Source organism: Schistocerca americana, chromosome 3 (assembly GCF_021461395.2).
Source record: "Schistocerca americana isolate TAMUIC-IGC-003095 chromosome 3, iqSchAmer2.1, whole genome shotgun sequence".
NCBI lineage: Eukaryota > Metazoa > Arthropoda > Insecta > Orthoptera > Acrididae > Schistocerca > Schistocerca americana.
In genome coordinates this window covers 646,663,181-646,684,506 of record NC_060121.1, presented here as the reverse complement: position 1 = coordinate 646,684,506, position 21,326 = coordinate 646,663,181, and the positions used below count along the sequence as shown (strand labels likewise).

At 44.6% G+C, this 21,326-nt stretch overlaps 1 protein-coding gene across 1 annotated transcript in view; it reads left to right on the top strand.

Moving 5' to 3' along the window:
* LOC124605853 (polyadenylate-binding protein 2) overlaps positions 1-21,326 on the top strand; it is a 117,780-nt gene that overhangs the window by 70,876 nt on the left and 25,578 nt on the right. Inside the window, exon 5 of the mRNA XM_047137787.1 lies at positions 19,048-19,242. Coding sequence (XP_046993743.1) covers positions 19,048-19,242 — 195 coding nt within the window. The remainder of the gene's footprint in view (positions 1-19,047; positions 19,243-21,326) is intronic.

Here is a 21,326-nt window from a genome sequence, read left to right as displayed (position 1 = left end):
CCGCCCCCAACTCCATAGTCTCCCCGCCCCCAACTCCATAGTCTCCCCGCCCCCAACTCCATAGTCTCCCCGCCCCCAACTCCATAGTCTCCCCGCCCCCAACTCCATAGTCTCCCCGCCCCCAACTCCATAGTCTCCCCGCCCCCAACTCCATAGTCTCCCCGCCCCCCAACTCCATAGTCTCCCCGCCCCCAACTCCATAGTCTCCCCGCCCCCAACTCCATAGTCCTCCCCGCCCCCAACTCCATAGTCTCCCCGCCCCCAACTCCATAGTCTCCCCGCCCCCAACTCCATAGTCTCCCCGCCCCCAACTCCATGAGTCTCCCCGCCCCCAACTCCATAGTCTCCCCGCCCCCAACTCCATAGTCTCCCCGCCCCAACTCCATAGTCTCCCCGCCCCCAACTCCATAGTCTCCCCGCCCCCAACTCCATAGTCTCCCCGCCCCCAACTCCATAGTCTCCCCGCCCCCAACTCCATAGTCTCCCCGCCCCCAACTCCATAGTCTCCCCGCCCCCAACTCCATAGGTCTCCCCGCCCCCAACTCCATAGTCTCCCCGCCCCCAACTCCATAGTCTCCCCGCCCCCAACTCCATAGTCTCCCCGCCCCCAACTCCATAGTCTCCCCGCCCCCAACTCCATAGTCTCCCCGCCCCCAACTCCATAGTCTCCCCGCCCCCAACTCCATAGTCTCCCCGCCCCCAACTCCATAGTCTCCCCGCCCCCAACTCCATAGTCTCCCCGCCCCCAACTCCATAGTCTCCCCGCCCCCAACTCCATAGTCTCCCCGCCCCCCAACTCCATAGTCTCCCCGCCCCCAACTCCATAGTCTCCCCGCCCCCAACTCCATAGTCTCCCCGCCCCCAACTCCATAGTCTCCCCGCCCCCAACTCCATAGTCTCCCCGCCCCCAACTCCATAGTCTCCCCGCCCCCAACTCCATAGTCTCCCCGCCCCCAACTCCATAGTCTCCCCGCCCCCAACTCCATAGTCTCCCCGCCCCCAACTCCATAGTCTCCCCGCCCCCAACTCCATAGTCTCCCCGCCCCCAACTCCATAGTCTCCCCGCCCCCAACTCCATAGTCTCCCCGCCCCCAACTCCATAGTCTCCCCGCCCCCAACTCCATAGTCTCCCCGCCCCCAACTCCATAGTCTCCCCGCCCCCAACTCCATAGTCTCCCCGCCCCCAACTCCATAGTCTCCCCGCCCCCAACTCCATAGTCTCCCCGCCCCCAACTCCATAGTCTCCCCGCCCCCAACTCCATAGTCTCCCCGCCCCCAACTCCATAGTCTCCCCGCCCCCAACTCCAGATCTCCCCGCCCCCAACTCCATAGTCTCCCCCGCCCCCAACTCCATAGTCTCCCCGCCCCAACTCCATAGTCTCCCCGCCCCCAAGCTCCATAGTCTCCCCCGCCCCCAAGCTCCATAGTCTCCCCGCCCCCACGTCCATAGTCTCCCCGCCCCAACTCCATAGTCTCCCCGCCCCCAACTCCATAGTCTCCCCGCCCCCAACTCCATAGTCTCCCCGCCCCCAAGCTCCATAGTCTCCCCGCCCCCAACTCCATAGTCTCCCCGCCCCCAACTCCATAGTCTCCCCGCCCCCAACTCCATAGTCTCCCCGCCCCCAACTCCATAGTCTCCCCGCCCCCCAACTCCATAGTCTCCCCGCCCCCAACTCCATAGTCTCCCCGCCCCCAACTCCATAGTCTCCCCGCCCCCAACTCCATAGTCTCCCCGCCCCCAACTCCATAGTCTCCCCGCCCCCAACTCCATAGTCTCCCCGCCCCCCAACTCCATAGTCTCCCCGCCCCAACTCCATAGTCTCCCCGCCCCCAACTCCATAGTCTCCCCCCGCCCCCCAACTCCATAGTCTCCCCGCCCCCAACTCCATAGTCTCCCGCCCCCAACTCCATAGTCTCCCCGCCCCCCAACTCCATAGTCTCCCCGCCCCCCAACTCCATAGTCTCCCCCGCCCCCAACTCCATAGTCTCCCCGCCCCCAACTCCATAGTCTCCCCGCCCCAACTCCATAGTCTCCCCGCCCCCAACTCCATAGTCTCCCCGCCCCCAACTCCATAGTCCTCCCCGCCCCCAACTCCATAGTCCTCCCCGCCCCCAACTCCATAGTCTCCCCGCCCCCAACTCCATAGTCTCCCCGCCCCCAAACCTCCATAGTCTCCCCGCCCCCAACTCCATAGTCTCCCCGCCCCCAACTCCATAGTCTCCCCGCCCCCAACTCCATAGTCCTCCCCGCCCCCAACTCCATAGTCTCCCCGCCCCCAACTCCATAGTCTCCCCCCGCCCCCAACTCCATAGTCTCCCCGCCCCCAACTCCATAGTCTCCCCCCGCCCCAACTCCATAGTCTCACCCGCCCCCCCAACTCCATAGTCTCCCCGCCCCCCAACTCCATAGTCTCCCCGCCCCCAACTCCATAGTCTCCCCGCCCCCAACTCCATAGTCTCCCCCGCCCCCAACTCCATAGTCTCCCGCCCCCAACTCCATAGTCTCCCCGCCCCCCAACTCCATAGTCTCCCCGCCCCCAACTCCATAGTCTCCCCGCCCCCAACTCCATAGTCTCCCCGCCCCCAACTCCATAGTCTCCCCCGCCCCCCAACTCCATAGTCTCCCCGCCCCAACTCCATAGTCTCCCCCGCCCCCAACTCCATAGTCCTCCCCCCCCCTACTCCATAGTCTCCCCGCCCCCAACTCCATAGTCTCCCCGCCCCCCACTCCATAGTCTCCCCCCCCACTCCTAGTCTCCCCGCCCCCAACTCCCATAGTCTCCCCGCCCCCAACTCCATAGTCTCCCCGCCCCCAACTCCATAGTCTCCCCGCCCCCAACTCCATAGTCTCCCCGCCCCCAACTCCATAGTCTCCCCGCCCCCAACTCCATAGTCTCCCCGCCCCCAACTCCATAGTCTCCCCGCCCCCAACTCCATAGTCTCCCCGCCCCCAACTCCATAGTCTCCCCGCCCCCAACTCCATAGTCTCCCCGCCCCCAACTCCATAGTCTCCCCGCCCCCAACTCCTCTTTTTCTTGGTCCCCCCCCCCCCCCCCGCTTTCACCTTTTCGCCCCCCCCTTTCACCTTTTCGCTGCCCCCCCACCCCACCTTTACTTTTTTTTCTCCCCCCACCCCACCTTTACTTCCCCCCCACACACACACCGCCTTCAACTTTTCGCCGCCCCCCCCCCTTAACCTTTCCCTCCCACTTTCACCTTCCCACCACCTTTACTTTTTCTCCCCCCCCACCTTTACTTTTCCCCCCCACCTTTACTTTTCCCCCCCACCTTTACTTCCCCCCCCCCCACCTTTACTTCCCCCCCCCCCCCACCTTCACTTTCTCGCCCCCCCCCACCTTCACTTTCTTGCCCCCCCCCACCTTCACTTTCTCGCCCCCCCCCCCCCCACCTTCACTTTCTCGCCCCCCCCCCCCCCACCTTCACTTTCTCGCCCCCCCCCCCACCTTCACTTTCTCGCCCCCCCCCCCCCCCCACCTTCACTTTCTCGCCCCCCCCCCCACCTTCACTTTCTCGCCCCCCCCCCACCTTCACTTTCTCGCCCCCCCCCACCTTCACTTTCTCGCCCCCCCCCCCACCTTCACTTAATCGCCCCCCCCCACCTTCACTTACTCGCCCCCCCCCCTCCCACCTTCACTTTCCCGCCCCCCCCCCCCCCACCTTCACTTTCTCGCCCCCCCCCCCCCCTCCACCTATGCACATAATGCATTATCATGCATTATCGTATGGCGGTGCCCAGGCTAATACCCAGTAACCGATGAATCTCGTCCACTGCGGTTATCAGACTATAGCAGTCATTTCAGCAACCATTTCTTGTGTGATGATAGCCTGTCGTCTTCCAGTGACTTACGCCCGTCAAGAAATCATTTGCGCTATTCCACAACACTTGAATGACTCGGACTGCACTCACCGTACAGAGCCTTCATCCGTTGATACATTTCATGGCCTCCAACTCCCTCCGCCGCCAAAAATCGAATCGCTTCTTCTTGTTCCTGCTTACTCGCCTGCATGTTCGGTAGTGGACAATAACTTTTGTGACCACCTTCTCTTCCAGGTGAAACCACTCGGGCTCTATGCAACATCAAACGGTGTGCATGCGTCATTCTCTGTCTTTAAAGTCAGAATTTGTTGAAACAACTGACAGGCAGTGAGAGGAATCTCATACCTAATTGCTGAAGATCGGAGCCACACTCAAACCGACTTTCTAGTCACAAGAAATGATTGTATTTGAAAAGCTCATCTTTCCCAGGAGTGTTTGCTAGTAACAGTGTACTGTACAAAGCATAGCAGTTCAGGCACCTCCGATTGTCACATGTTGTTGAAACTTACAGCTATGGATTATATAGAATGTCACTGTTCCAGATTTTTCTTAAAGTGTAGTGCAATAATGGATTGAAACCCAGAGATTCTCATAATGTTTAGTGATCTTCGTCTTTAATATTTATTAGCAGGCTTCAGCATTGACCCTATTTTTTGTGTTCACAGTTTAATAATGGAGTAATTTCATGTGAAATCACCCAGTGGCCATTGCACTTGTGACAGATTTTTCTGAAAATGTAGTGTAAGAATGTACATAATGAGTTAGTGTTAAATTATTTTTTTCTGGAATTTTTTGATCAAGATTGTAATTAGGAGACCATTTTGAAATATGGGCCCCTGCTGCAAACTGGCTTTGAAAAACAAAGTGCCTTGTAAGTTTGTAACCACTATAACTTTTTTATTTATGAATCAATTTTATTCAATTTGGTGTCATTGGAAAGTTAAAGAATAGAGCTATAATGTAAAAATTATTAAAGTGCTGTGTCTAAGCAACAAATGTTTGAAAATATGTAATTAATGTAATTTCTCACCAATTTTTTTTTTTTGCAAATTTCAGGAATTTTTTTTCAGCAGAATCACAAGTTTCACCATCTGAATTTTTGTTTAAATAATTCCTACTGCCATACTTTTCAACATAAAAAAATCAGAAGGGTGTTTGTCCTCTATTGTCAGATTTTATACTTTTTAAATAATGCTGTAATAAGTAATTGCTTCAAATTCAATAATACATGAAACAACAATGTAACATTCAGCGTAGCAGCAACACTCACGTGCAACACAGGCTATGTGTGTTAGGATTTTGTGTTTCTGTGCACTTTATATATCTGAAGGACTTTGTCTTGATTTTGTGCTTCTTACATAAGCAGCCATTCTGTCTGGTTCCATAATGTGAATATTAGAGATCACTTAATAAAGAGGTTATTAACTATTTCTCATTTTCCCCTTACAGAGTCTTCATAGTACATTCTTGACTAATTAGAGAACAAGAAAAAGTTTCAAACCTTCCAGTTCTTTTCTGCAACATACACAGTTGATTAAAAATCACAATGGAAAACAAATGTTCTTTAGATTTTATGTCAGCAGTTCTGTGTCAGAAGAATAGTAGTAGCAGTGAAGAGCTTGAGTTAATAGATATGTGAAGCCTGAATCAAGCTGATATTGAATTATTGAAGCTAAGAAGCACCTGTGAAAATATCGAGTGTGTTTGTTCTTCTCACAAAAGGCTGTATTTGGGAACTTTTGAAGACAGACACAGACTTTGCTATGACCCTTTAAGAAGCGTGGTAAAAAGACTGCTAAGAAATCTATGAAACCTATTTCTTAAACCACGGCAAGGAAATATAAAACCCTTGGACTTATCCCAGGTACCAAGCTGTGCATAACGTGTCATAAGGACATTTTATATCATATGGGGGATAACCTTCCAGGGATGGATGAATGTGAAGTTGGAAGATCAAGGATGTACACCAGATCCATCTACAGCTCTTCAAAAACTTAATGAAAGTTGTGAATTACTTGAAATTTCACCATTTAAGGTTACCAAGAGAGCACAAGACAGGTGTCCAGAATACATTTGATCCAAGTCTTGTCACTTAGCTTTAAAATTCCAGCAAACAGCATCAGAAGTGCTACATGTTCTGGTGAAAAATGTGTCTGAAGAAGCTGGCAGTACTGAATTTACAGACTGTAATATTTTAATGCAAAAACTTGAAGAGATATTTAGCAGAAGTTCTGTTAAAGAGAAACTACAAATACTTACCTTAGCACCAGCTTCATGGAGTAAAGAAAAAATTCAAATGTTTTTTAACACTACTGAATATTGCTAAAAGAAGATGGTATTTTGTCAAAAGGGAGTTATAAAGTGGGAAACAGAATAGGTAAGGATGTGGAAAAACGTGTCCAGAATTTTTACTGTGAAGATGAAGATGATACAAGTTGCATTTGTGCTAACAAAAAAGACTGTCTGTCTGTCCCTTCAGAAAATGGCAAAAAAGTGTATAAGACAAAAAGAATAATTTTACATAATCTGAAAGATGTATACTCAGCTGTCAGAGAAAAATACCCTGAAGATATAATTGGTTTTACTAAATTTTGTGAACTTAGGCCAAAAGAATGTGTTACTGTAAACAGTCATGGAATGCATAATGTATGTGTATGCACGTAATACTGTTAATGCATGCTGCATGTGTGAAAGAACCGTACACGGAACTTCTACAGAAACTTGTGTGCAACCTGGAAAACGATGAGTGCATGCTGCATCGCTGTTCTCGGTGTGTGGTGCCCCGTTGTATCTTCTCTAAAACTTAGAGCCGCGCTCCTTGGACTATCAGTGTGAACTTACTTGAATGCCGGATACAGGCTCAGCTTCCCCGCAGTTCCGGCGTCTTCTGCTTGCATCAAACTCTTCTCCGAAGATTCTATATTTTGAAGAAAATTCCAAAATCCTATTATCTAGTCCAAATAAAGACACACTCAAAATTCAGTTGCTGTTAACATATTCTGTATTCAAAATTCAATACACCACTTCACTGCCACGTTAAACAGTAAGCCCACACTTTCTTGGGGAATTCGCACACGACTGAATTCAACCAAATTAAATAACATTTTTTCTCAATGATATAATACTAATATACATGTCCATCTGCTCGAGACCAAGTCACTATTAATAATAATAATTTTTTTCCTTCCGTTGTCTCTCCACAACACAAAACAATCACCAATGTTTTTCGCGCATGAAATTCGTCCACGGAATTCTGGGCCAGAAGTTTTTCTTTTCTCTTTGCTGCAACCGAGCGCGTCGCTTGTTGGCCCGGTTTTGCTCTTCTTTCTCAGTTAGCCTGCACAAGTAAAGTTCTGCGGCAGCGTGTATCTGTTTTTGCTACAACCCACTACAAAATAACGTGTGTTCGAAGCAGCTGGAACACAAGTGACTCCAGACTTTCGTAAAATTCTGGGGGCACTACATATCCCTCCCCTTAGCTCGAACACTCGTTATTTTAGATACAACATGTAATATCTTTTGCACTTATTATTCACACAAAACCTTTAGCACAGAAATAAAAAATACGTTTGTCTCATTGCTATCGTTCCCTCAGGTGGTCAGTCATTTTACCAATGGACTTAGTAGTACAAGCAATTTAAGATACGACAAATCTTGACCAGTTAATCAAATATAAGCCTTCCTTCAAGGCTATTTTAGGATTGTGCAAAATAAATCCCTCCCCTTGGCCAGTCACAAATTTGAGGTGTTGTTCTCATTAAATAACTCTTTCCTTCTTTACTCTATGGTTGCAATAGTAACCACCTGTTCTTTCAGAATGCTTTGTCTCTAGATAAGGCAAAAGAGAATTCAAAGTTACCAGGGGATACTTTTCCACAATAAATTAGAATTACGATATCTCCCATTTCCTGTGGGTACAGTATCTATCAATGACATAAGGTATGATCCTATCCTCGCATACAGGTAGGTACGCCCCTTCCACTTACTTAAAAACTATGGCACAGGTCAATCCCCTTCTGGTGCCCCTGCCCGCACAGTATAGGTCAGCCTCCTCCGCGTCTGACTACCTGTCACTTTCTCTCATTTCAACAATATCGGGTCCGCCCTCCTTATCCTCTCTCAACAGTGTTCATAGTCACTCCTCTGGCATATACCTCTTCATACAATTCTCTTTAAAATTACCTGGTCAAATATACGTGTCCTCCTTGATTCCTTTTTCTTGCAGATTGCTTCCGTAGCTTTAACACTTAATTATTCTCCACCTATTTTTTATTACTCTATTGTTTCTTATCAGACTATTCGGGATGCAGAATCCTATTCTTATCCTCAGAAACTTATGAACTCCATCTGTTGATACAGGTTCTGGTAGTGTTTTCCTTCTCTGGCTTAACTTTTTATCTTCCCTTAGCTCTACTTATTGTACAAGGCACTACCACATCTAGGAACAGTTTATTTTAATTGACTTTAAATGCATCATTCCCTCTGAGAAGTGTAACCATCATCCTCATAACCGAGTGCTGTAGTCCTTGACTAGCATTACTTCCCCCTCTCACATGTGACGGTTGTCACTTCTTATCTGGTGTTTCTTGTCTGTGCGTTTGTCTTCAATTGTCTGAGTGATAAAGTGTGATTGTGTGTCCTGGTTCTTCGGCCAGCTAAGGTTCTTAGTTAAAGATTTATATAAATCCCGGAAAAGAGGACGACTTCAGCGATAGAAGTATATGAATGTGGATAGAGGGAAAGATAGTTGGTACTCTGAAGAGAAGTAAGGAAGGAAATAATAGAGTTGGTTGCTAAGATCGAAGAAAGAAAGAAGATAGCCCCAAAGACAGGAAACCCTTCCCTCCCCCCTTCCCCAGGATCCCCACTTCACCAGTATGTAAGTGAGAAGCCGGAGGAGGTATGATGTTCGGCGTCTCCTACAGAACGGACATTCTCACCATCACCTTAGATGTCCCCGAAGAAAAGATCTTAGCAACTCCTATGGAGTGGCAAATGGTGAAGAACCAGTCACACTTGTTTTTGGGGGCTGTATGAAGGGTGTGGTGTTTGTGTAGTGTTGGTCGTGTCTATGCCTACACTGCCCACCCCTTATACAAAAATTGAGTACAAACCCTCCCCCCATCACATCATACTTTACAAAAGGTACAAAGCATTTTATAAAAATTTAAACATCATGTAACACTGAATTATGCCAGTTTCCCTCAACACTGGCGTTTATAATGTTCTATCTAGAAGTACAGAGACTACCAGATAACACTCTCGGGGCCGGCCGCGGTGGTCTAGCGGTTCTAGGCGCTCAGTCCGGAACCGTGCGACTGCTACGGTCGCAGGTTCGAATCCTGCCTCGGGCATGGATGTGTGTGATGTTCTTAGGTTAGTCAGGTTTAAGTAGTTCTAAGTTCTAGGGGACTGATGACCACAGCAGTTAAGTCCCATAGTGCTCAGAGCCATTTGAACCATTTTGAACACTCTCGGGAACACACTCCCCGGGTTTTACCCTTGCGGAACTCTCATATGAGATTACCCTTCTGTTTTCAGCACACTTCCTCAGCGGAATATCTCCAGATCCAAACGCAGTTTCAAAGTTAATAAATTTATGTCAAGTCTTTGGGGACCTAGCCTTCGTAGATTACATCTACGGGTTTTACCTTTTCAGAACTCGAAAATGAGATAACCCTGAACCCAGTTGTCAGTACAGTCGTTTTAGGCTGACGTGAAAAGACCGGTTATGGATTTATAGTATGAGAATAGATGACAGAATAGTTGAAGAAGTGACGGGAATCTATTGCAGGGAAACTAAAGTAGAAGCAACACCGAATCCAACTCGGGAACCGGTGGACATCACTCTGCCCGTTAACACAGAATGTCAATGTCCCTGGGGGTTTTGTACATATCTCTTTATATCTTTAACATTATACATTCCTTTCTCCTCTATTGGTTTGTCTAAATACTTGGCCCTCGTCAAGTGCTAGTCGAAATACGCATCGAGCCCCATGCGTTGCTGTAGTATTTCGGGTCCCATAAATCTGAAATTAACTTCTCTTGTGCACTGGAAGACAAATATTTTTCTTTAAATTTTCTTTGAAAGTCTTCCCAGGACATGAATTTCTCTGTTTACTGTGCCCCTTTCTGAAGATTCACCCTCCAAATAATCTATCGCAAATTCTATTTTCTTAGCCTCTTCCCAACTTTTAGGCATGAACTGATTAAATCGTTTTTAGAAATGAGTGGGGTTTAAACCTAGGGAACTGTCGGGAAAAGCCTGAATTCGATCACCATTGCAAATCGTTAATTATTTCTTTATTTACAAGAAGATTTTGAGACACTGTACTCTTTTTCAAGTTTCTCCTGCATAATTTTGAATTCCCTTCTTAGTTTATCCAAGTCTTTTTTACTATGACCTAATTCGGAGGTCGTTATAGGCGAAGGAATGTCAACGCTTAATTTTTCTTCCGCTTTTCGTTCTATTAGTTCATCCACCTGTTCCTCTATACCGGTTAGACTGAACAACTCAGTTGTAGTTAACTTTTCTTTGAGATTTTGTTCTACAGTTTCTAAACGTGGGCTAACTCCTGAAATTTGTGTCTGAACTAATGGGAGCAATTTATCTTGTTTATGTACATTTGTTTTAATGTTACATAATTCCTGTTTAACCACATCAGATGTGACCTTACAGACATCTTTCAAGGAATCAAAATTTTCATTGACTCTGGTTTCTAGGCTACTACATTTACAGTCTACATCATACTCTCATTTCTGGGCTATTACCCGTAAATTTTTCTCCTGTCTCTCCTCTAAGCCTTTAAACAAAATATTTACTCTTTCACTTAGAGAGCAGACAATTCTTTCATCAAGTCTAACTTGAGGTGTTGCATTTGAGTGTTCTGTAAATCTAATTTAGACTTTAATTCTGAGTTCTGTAAATCTAGTTCAGAATTTAATTCTGCCTTCAGTTTGCCTTGTCTTGTGTTCTGTGACTCAAACTGAGTTTTGATAAAATTCATTAATTCACCCAAATCAGGTCCTGGGTTTCCTATCCCCATAGCTCCAACATGCTCTTCTGATTGTTGATCATCCCCTTCCATCTTATTCTTCTGAGCCTTAAGTCGAGTCAATATTCACAGTACCCCCTACTCAAAAGTCTTACACTGCACAATTGAAGAAAAGTCAAAGTTTGCTCACCCAGTGTGACTTGATGATCTGCTACAGGCGGCGTCGGCGTTGTAGACGGCGGCGGCGGTGTTTGTGAAATAATGGATTGACTGTGGTGTTCGTTCTACCCGATTTACTTGCTTCTATCACCATTAACCAACAGGACAATTTTCGATAAATATCTTCGAATCTTGTTCGCTGTTACTTGTTGCTATGGCAATACTCGTCAATCTTTTCAACTTGATTTTGTTAATCTTCCACCTTCTTCACAGGTTCTGTCACGGTCGCCACGTTATGCGGTGCCCGTTGTGTTGTTGTTGTGGTCTTCAGTCCTGAGATTGATTTGATGCAGTTCTCCATGCTACTCTATCCTGTGCAAGCCTCATCATCTCCCAGTACCTACTGCAGCCTACATCCTTCGGAATCTGCTTAGTGTATTCATCTCTTGGTCTCCCTCTACGATTTTTACCCTCCACGCTGCCCTCCAGTACTAAATTGGTGATCCCTTGATGCCTCAGAACATGTCCTACCAACCGATCCCTTCTTCTGGTCAAGCAGTGCCACAAACTCCTCTTCTCCCCAATTCTATTCAATACCTCCTCATTAGTTATGTGATCTACCCATCTAATTTTCAGCATTCTTCTGCAGCACCACATTTCGAAAGCTTCTATTCTCTTCTCGTCTAAACTATTTATCGCCCATGTTTCACTTCCATACGTGGCTACACTCCATACAAATACTTTCAGAAACGACTTCCTGACACTTAAATCAATACTGGATGTTAACAAATTTCTCTTCTTCAGAAACGCTTTCCTTGCCATTGCCAGTCTACATTTTATATCCTCTCTACTTCGACCATCATCAGTTATTTTGCTCCCCAAATAGCGAAACTCCTTTACTACTCTGAGTGTCTCATTTCCTAATCTAATTCCCTCAGCATCACCCGATTTAATTTGACTACATTCCATTATCCTCGTTTTGCTTTTGTTGATGTTCATCTTATATCTTCCTTTCAAGACACTGTCCATTCCGTTCAACTGCTCTTCAAAGTCCTTTGCTGTATCTGACAGAATTACAATGTCATCGGCGAACCTCAGAGTTTTTATCTCTTCTCCATGGATTTTAATACCTACTCCGAACTTTTCGTTTGTTTCCTTTATTGCTTGCTCAATATGCAGATTGAATAACATCTGGTATAGGTTACAACCCTGTCTTACTCCCTTCCCAATCACTGCTTCCCTTTCATGTCCTTTCTGTACAAATTTTAAATAGCCTTTCGCTCCCTGTATTTTACCCCTACCACCTTCAGAATTTGAAAGAGAGTATTCCAGTCAACATTGTCAAAAGCTTTCTCTAATTCTACAAATGTTAGAAATGTAGGTTTTGTCTTTCCTTATTCTTTCTTCTAAGATAAGGCGTAGAGTCAGTATTGCCTCACATGTTCCAACATTTCTTTGGAATGCAAACTGATCTTCTACAAGGTCAGCTTCTACCAGTTTTTCATTCGTCTGTAAAGAATTCGCGTTAGTATTTTGCAGCTGTGACTTATTTAACTGATAGTTTGGTAATTTTCACATCTGTCAACACCTGCTTTCTTTGGGATTGGAATTATTATATTCTTCTTGAAGTCTGAGGGTATTTCGCCTGTCTCATACATCTTGCTCACCAGATGGTAGAGTTTTGTCAGGACTGGCTCTCCCAAGGCTGTCAGTAGCTCTAATGGAATGTTTTTTACTCCCGATGCCTTGTTTCAACCTAGGTCTTTCAGTGCTCTGTCAAACTCTTCACGCAGTATCGTATCTCCCATTTCATCTTCATCTGCATCCTCTTCCTTTTCCATAATATTGTCCTCAAGTAAATCGCCCTTGTATAGAGCCTCTATATACTCCTTCCACCTTTCTGCTTTTCCTTCTTTGCTTTGAACTGGGTTTCCATCTGAGCTCGTGATATTCATGCAAGTGGTACTCTTTTCTCCAAAGGTCTCTTTAATTTTCCTGTAGGCAGTATCTATCTCACCCCTCATGAGATATGCCTCTACATCCTTACATTTGTCCTCCAGCCATCCCTGCTTAGCCATTTTGCACTTTCTGTCAATCTCATTTTTGAGACGTTTGTATTCCTTTTTGCCTGCTTCACTTACAGAATTTTTGTATTTTCTCCTTTAATCAATTAAATTCAGTATCTCTTCGGTTACCCAAGGATTTCTACTATCCCTCGTCTTTTTACCTACTTGATCCTCTGCTGCCTTCACTATTTCATTCCTCAAAGCTACCCATTCTTCTTCTACTGTATTTGTTTCCCCCATTCCTGTCAATTGTTCCCTTATGCTCTCCCTGAAACTCTGTACAACCTCTGGTTTAGTCAGTTTATCCAGGTCCCATCTCCTTAAATTCCCACCTTTTTTCAGTTTCTTCAGTTTTAATCTACAGTTCATAACCAGTAGATTGTGGTCAGAGTCCACATCTGCCCCTGGAAATGTCTTACAATTTAAAATCAGGTTCCTAAATCTCTGTCTTACCATTATATAATCTATCTGGTATCTTCTAGTATCTCCAGGGTTCTTCCATGTATACAACCTTCTTTTATGATTCTTGAACCAAGTGTTAGCTATGATTAAGTTATACTGTGTGCAAAATTCTACCAGGCGGCTTCCTCTTGCATTTCTTAACCCCAATCCATACTCACCTACTACGTTTCCTTCTCTTCCTTTTCCTACTGTTGAAGTCCAGTCACCCATGACTATTAAATTTTCGTCTCCCTTCACTACCTGAATTAATTCTTTTATCTCAACATACATTTCTTCAGTTTCTTCATCATTTGCAGAGCTAGTTGGCATATAAACCTGTACTACTGTAGTAGATGTGGGCTTCGTGTCTATCTTGGCTACAATAATGCGTTCACTATGTTGTTTGTAGTAGCTTACCCGCACTCCTATTTTTTTTATTCATTATTAAACGTACTCCTGCATTACCCCTATTTGATTTTGTATTTATAACCCTGTATTCACCTGACCAAAAGTTTTGTTCTTCCTGGCACCGAACTACACTAATTCCCACAAAATCTAACCATAACCTATCCATTTCCCTTTTTAAATTTTCTAACCTACCTGCCCGATTAAGGGATCTGACATTCCACGCTTCGATCCGTAGAACGCCAGTTTTCTTTCTCCTGATAACGACGTCCTCTTGAGTAGTCTTCGCCCGGAGATCCGAATAGGGGACTATTTTACCTCCGGAATATTTTACCCAAGAGGACACCATCATCATTTAATCATATAGTAAAGCTGCATGCCCTCGGGAAAAATTACTGCTGTAATTTCCCCTTGCTGTCAACCATTCGCAGTACCAAAACAGCAAGGCCGTTTTGGTTAGTGTTACAGGGCCAGATCAGGCAATCATCCAGACTGTTGCCCCTGCAACTACTGAAAAGGCTGCTGCCCCTCTTCAGGAACATGACGTTTGTCTGGCCTCTCAACAGATACGCCTCCATTGTGGTTGCACCTACGGTATGGCTATCAGTATTGTTGAGACACGCAAGCCTCCCCACCAACGGCAAGGTCCAAGGTTCTTCTCTAAAACTTAGAGCCGCGCTCCTTGGACTATCAGTTAGAACTTACTTGAATGCCAGATACAGGCTCAGCTTCCCCACAGCTCTGGCGTGTTCTGCTTGCAGCAAACTCTTCTCCGAAGATTCTGTATTTTGAAGAAGGTGGAAATTCATCTACTACGCCAAAATCCTTTTATCTAGTCCAAATAAAGACACTCTCAAAATTCAGTTGTTGTTAACATATTCTATATTCAAAATTCAATACACCATTTCACTGCCACATTAAACAGTAAGCCCACACTTTCTTAGGGAATTCGCAGATGACTGAATTCAACCAAATTAAATAAAATTTTTTCTCAACGATTCAATACTAATATATATGTCCGTCTGCTCGAGACCAAGTCACTATGTAATAATAATCTCTTTTTTTTCTTCCGTTGTCTCTCCACAACACAAAACAGTCACCAATGTTTTTCATGCATGAAATTCGTCCACGGAATTTTGGGCTAGAAGTTTTTCTTTTCTCTTTGCTGCAACTGAGTGTGTCACTTGTTGGCCCGGTTTTGCTCTTCTTGCTGAGTTAGTCTGCACAAATAACGTTCTGCGGCAGCGTGCATCTGTTTATGCTACAACCCACTACAAAATAACGTGTGTTCGAAGCGGCTGGAACACAGGTGACTCCAGACTTTCGAAAAATTCTGTGGGCACTACAGGTGTCCTGACGAATATGAAGTGTGCAAGTTTTTAATGGAGCTGGAGTCCTTACAGGATTGTGAAAATGTTGTATTCAAACAATGGATGGAAACTGATCGACCTTCACTGGGGACATGACTGAAGATGACCGAAGAATTTGTTTATCTCATGCAAAAACTTCAAAACTTAACACATCATCATCATCATGTATCAAAATCTCAGAGTCACTACTTCAAATCAAGCAAAGAAACCCTCCCTGATACTACATGGATCATCATAGTGGATTTTGCAGAGAACTACACTCCTGGAAATGGAAAAAAGAACACATTGACACCGGTGTGTCAGACCCACCATACTTGCTCCGGACACTGCGAGAGGGCTGTACAAGCAATGATCACACGCACGGCACAGCGGACACACCAGGAACCGCGGTGTTGGCCGTCGAATGGCGCTAGCTGCGCAGCATTTGTGCACCGCCGCCGTCAGTGTCAGCCAGTTTGCCGTGCCATACGGAGCTCCATCGCAGTCTTTAACACTGGTAGCATGCCGCGACAGCGTGAACGTGAACCGTATGTGCAGTTGACGGACTTTGAGCGAGGGCGTATAGTGGGCATGCGGGAGGCCGGGTGGACGTACCGCCGAATTGCTCAACACGTGGGGCGTGAGGTCTCCACAGTACATCGATGTTGTCGCCAGTGGTCGGCGGAAGGTGCACGTGCCCGTCGACCTGGGACCGGACCGCAGCGACGCACGGATGCACGCCAAGACCGTAGGATCCTACGCAGTGCCGTAGGGGACCGCACCGCCACTTCCCAGCAAATTAGGGACACTGTTGCTCCAGGGGTATCGGCGAGGACCATTCGCAACCGTCTCCATGAAGCTGGGCTACGGTCCCGCACACCGCTAGGCCGTCTTCCGCTCACGCCCTAACATCGTGCAGCCCGCCTCTAGTGGTGTCGCGACAGGCGTGAATGGAGGGACGAATGGAGACGTGTCGTCTTCAGCGATGAGAGTCGCTTCTGCCTTGGTGCCAATGATGGTCGTATGCGTGTTTGGCGCCGTGCAGGTGAGCGCCACAATCAGGACTGCATACGACCGAGGCACACAGGGCCAACACCCGGCATCATGGTGTGGGGAGCGATCTCCTACACTGGCCGTACACCACTGGTGATCGTCGAGGGGACACTGAATAGTGCACGGTACATCCAAACCGTCATCGAACCCATCGTTCTACCATTCCTAGACCGGCAAGGGAACTTGCTGTTCCAACAGGACAATGCACGTCCGCATGTATCCCGTGCCACCCAACGTGCTCTAGAAGGTGTAAGTCAACTACCCTGGCCAGCAAGATCTCTGGATTTGTCCCCCATTGAGCATGTTTGGGACTGGATGAAGCGTCGTCTCACGCGGTCTGCACGTCCAGCACGAACGCTGGTCCAACTGAGGCGCCAGGTGGAAATGGCATGGCAAGCCGTTCCACAGGACTACATCCAGCATCTCTACGATCGTCTCCATGGGAGAATAGCAGCCTGCATTGCTGCGAAAGGTGGATATACACTGTACTAGTGCCGACATTGTGCATGCTCTGTTGCCTGTGTCTATGTGCCTGTGGGTCTGTCAGTGTGATCATGTGATGTATCTGACCCCAGGAATGTGTCAATAAAGTTTCCCCTTCCTGGGACAATGAATTCACGGTGTTCTTATTTCAATTTCCAGGAGTGTATACCTGTTAGCTTCAAGATGCTGCACAAGGATTTCACTGGCAGAACATTAAAGTCAAACTTCATCATTTTGTGGTGTATTTTAAAACAGATGACTGCATTAAGTCAGTGTCATTGTGTTGTATAAGTGACTGTTTGCAGCATGATACAGACACATTCTGTGTTTTCCAGAAAACTTCTCTCACTTGTATACTGGAAAAATTACCACACATCCATCATGTTATGTACTTCAGTGTTGGCAGTTCTGCACAATATAAAAACTTTAAGAACTTCTTAAATTTGTGCCATCACAAGCAAGGTCATGGAGTAACTGCAGAATGCAATTTTTTTGCCACTAGTCATGGCAAAAATGCATGTGATGGAGTTGGTGGTACTATTAAATGTTTAGCAACAAGAGGAAGTTTACAGCATCCATATTACAGTCACATTTTGAGTCCAAAAGATCTGTTTACATTTGCCAAAGCTCATGTTCCAGGAATAGAAACCTTTTGTTTCAACAGAGGAGATAACATAGTTCACAAACATGTTACAAAAATGATATGAGATTGGTTCCACCACTCCTGGGACAAGAGTGAATCATTTTTTTAAAAAAAGAATGGCTCTGAGCACTATGGGACTCAACTGCTGTGGTCATAAGTCCCCTAGAACTTAGAACTACTTAAACCTAACTAACCTAAGGACAGCACACAACACCCAGCCATCACGAGGCAGAGAAAATCCCTGACCCCGCCGGGAATCGAACCCGGGAACCCGGGCGTGGGAAGCGAGAACGCTACCGCACGACCACGAGATGCGGGCCATTTTTTTTTTCAAACCACTGAATGAAAAGAAGTTGCCGATAAAGCGTGTTTCATCACCCACTAAATTCATTCAAGTTCCTATTGGAATTCAAAACCACTGCCTCTAACACAATTAAAGAAGAAACATTTGTCGCAGCTGTCTACAATAACCAGTGGTGGCTTGGAAAAATTCTGAAGGTAAGTGAAGAACACAGAGATGCAAAAGTCAAGTTCATGTGTCCAAGTGGCCCTTCAAGTTATTCATGGCCACTTCACACTGATGTTTGCTGGATTCCTTATGAAAACATTTTACTGACTTATCCTGCTCCTAGTGCAAGCACAAGTACTGGTCATTTATATACTTTTGAATCGGACATAATATTGTCCATTGAAAACTTGTTTGAAAGAATGAATGCTTTTTAGAATTTTATGAATGTGTTTTATGAGAACTGATGATTTGTGACCACTAGGTAAGAGTCACAAAATGAAACATGTATATTATTATTTATGTTATTTCTGTTTTAAATGATTAAACAGAACAAACAACCTTCTGATTTTTTATGTTGTTATGTATAGCAATAGGAATTCTTTGAGATAAAATTTAAAATGATTAAGTTTGTGATTTTGATGAAAGAAATCCATGAAGTTTGTAAAAAAAAAAAAAATTGAAAAATGACTTTAATTACAGATTAGTACATATTTATATGCACAGTTGCAGCATTTTTATGGTTTAGTCATATAGTTGGTCCTTTTATCTTTCTAATAACACCAAATTGTATAAAATTGATGTATAAATAAGGGAGTTATAGTAGTTAAAAACTTTCAACCTACCTTTCGTACTGACGCCAGATGGAGGAAATGCTAGACATTTCAAAATGGCCCCCTGACTACAGTTTTGATCTAAAAAAAATTATTTTATCGCTTTCTATTTATGTACTTTCTTACACCAAATTTTCACAAATATCTGTGACATGATGGCAATGAGTTTTCTTTATTTTGGGCGATTTTAAATGAAATGAACCAATGTGTGTTTTGGTTTTGTTAGTGTTGTGTGTGATCATCAGTGCCATGTTCTTTGCTTTACCATGGTGCAACAACATATTAATGAATATTACTGACGTAAGTTGGTATAGTAGATAAAGATTTATTATAAAATCATATCATTATAAAGTCAAGAAGCTATTGCTGGCACTAAGATGGCATTGTCTTAAAATTTTGCTATAAAATGTAAATATCGATATAAAATGTATTATATACGTACATTATTTGAAAATATTAGTTGCATTTTATAGTACATTATATTTCATAATTTAAGGTTGACTATGGAGCAACTGCTGAGGAGTTAGAGCAGCATTTTCATGGCTGTGGCTCAATTAACAGAGTAACAATACTGTGCAATAAGTTTGATGGACATCCCAAAGGATTTGCGTACATAGAATTTGCTGAACGTGAATCGGTACAAACTGCAATGGCAATGGATGAATCTCTCTTTAGAGGACGGCAGATAAAAGTAAGCATTCCACTTATTTACTGTTGTATAAAACTGGATGGCTATTAAGATGATAAATACAATTTCATAAATTGTGATTGTCATTCATTAATGTACTGTAAGATAATTTTTATTTTCATGATCATAGCCTTATACTTTAGTAATGTCTTTTTGTTAGTAATAAAACATTTAATCTGATTACAGCACATTATTGGTGACAGGTTGTTGGCTGATTATTTCAGCAATCTTTAGATTAGATTGCGGCTATGTAATTCCTGGCAAAAATTTAACAAGTTGTCAGTTGCTCTTGTATTTTGTGTGTTGCCACTGGTTCTGGAAATCAAGAAATATAAGGGAATTTCAAACACATCAAGGAAACATCGGAGAAACGGGAGGAAAAAAACCTGGAAAAATCTTGTTTTTGTCTCAGTAGATGAAATGGTTTGTTTACTGAGATGTCGTGGATAGTTGCCGGCAGGGTGTAGCTGAGTGCGTTCGCTGCTTCCCTTCTTGCTCATTACTACTGCTTCTCCCCTTCGTACCACTCCCCTCAGCTTGCCATCAGTGCTGCAACCACTTCTTGCCACTAAACTAGCAGCTGCCGACGACACTCACGTAGGCATGAGGAGTGGTTTGTTTGGATCTGATTCTCAGAGATTCTCAAGAGTATTTGAACGAGTTATCTGTTGCATGGATTGATCACCGTGGTCTCATTTCATCAACATGCTGTCTGTGGCTCAAGAATGTCTGGGCACATTAGTGAATTTTCACAACGGGCTGAAACCGCAGACCGTTTCCACGGGTATCTGTAATGGATCGGCCCTGCCGATATGAAGCCATTCGGTTCCCACTAATGTGCAGGTCCTGCCAGTTGGGTCTAGTCTCACCTATGTACTCAAAGTCCGGGCCTGTTTTTGTGTGGCGTAGTGCAGCTTGTTTTCATGGTTTATGCATGAACCCAGGACTGCGGTGATTTTCAGCAGGCGAGAGGCTGTGGCGGTGGATTTCAGGATTTGTGACTCACTCAACACAAGTACATCATACAGTGTGGCATTTTATAGACATTTTATTTGTTCTAAAACATTTTGGCACTTCAAAAGTAGTTTGTATGTTAGAAAATATGGACAATAAGAATAAGGAAATTGTCAGTCGCTGGTGGTTTGTGAACTGTGTACTCATATAGAGGGTGTTTCACTTATAAACTTTCAAGAAACTGTAGAAATAACACCATTGGTCAGAATGATGTCAAATTGCAAGGGAATAGTGTTGTGATTGCAAAGTTAGCTGCATTGAAGGAACACATTCTGCAACGCATTTTGAATGTGACCCCGGAAACACTGGAATCAGTTGTAGAACCTGCTGTTTCTTGATTTCAACTTGTTCCAGAAAATAATTGACAGCATATTGAAAATGTTCTGCACTAGTCACACGGAAATTAATTATCTGATTCGATTGTGATTGATGTGTTACGATTGCACCTGCTGCATAAATTACCATGAAGACCTCTTGTATTTACCCCAGTGCAATAAAAACTGAAATGTGCATTTATACAAACTTGCTGCAGTTGGTAACCTGTTATGCTAAAGAGCATGATTAGTAACTACATTAAATGAAAGTAATAGTTTCAACTGAACTGTCGAAGCTAGACAACCTTTAAATTTCCGCCCTTGCCTGGTTATGTTACATGTTGATTTTGTGGGATTTTTTGCCCTGTAAAACTTCACTCCTAAATCAACTATGCTAAAAGTACTGTAATATGACTAATTTGTCCGCCTCAATAGCTGAGTGGTATAATAATAATTGTAATTGATAAATGATTAATTAAAAGGAAATCTACTAAATGAAAAGTAAAATGAACCCAAATATTTAACTGACTCTCGCGCGCGCGCCCACACACACACACACACACACACACACACACACACACACACAATCCACTTTCTTAGTCTCTATAATGAAAACTGGTTTTTGTCCAAAAATGTGCACAATATTATCGACTACATAAAAAAAATCACTTCTACTCTTTTTTACATTTTTTTTTTAATTGTTTGAAGTGAAGGTTGGTAGACTCGTGGCATACTGAAAAACGTTTAATTTGGGTTTCT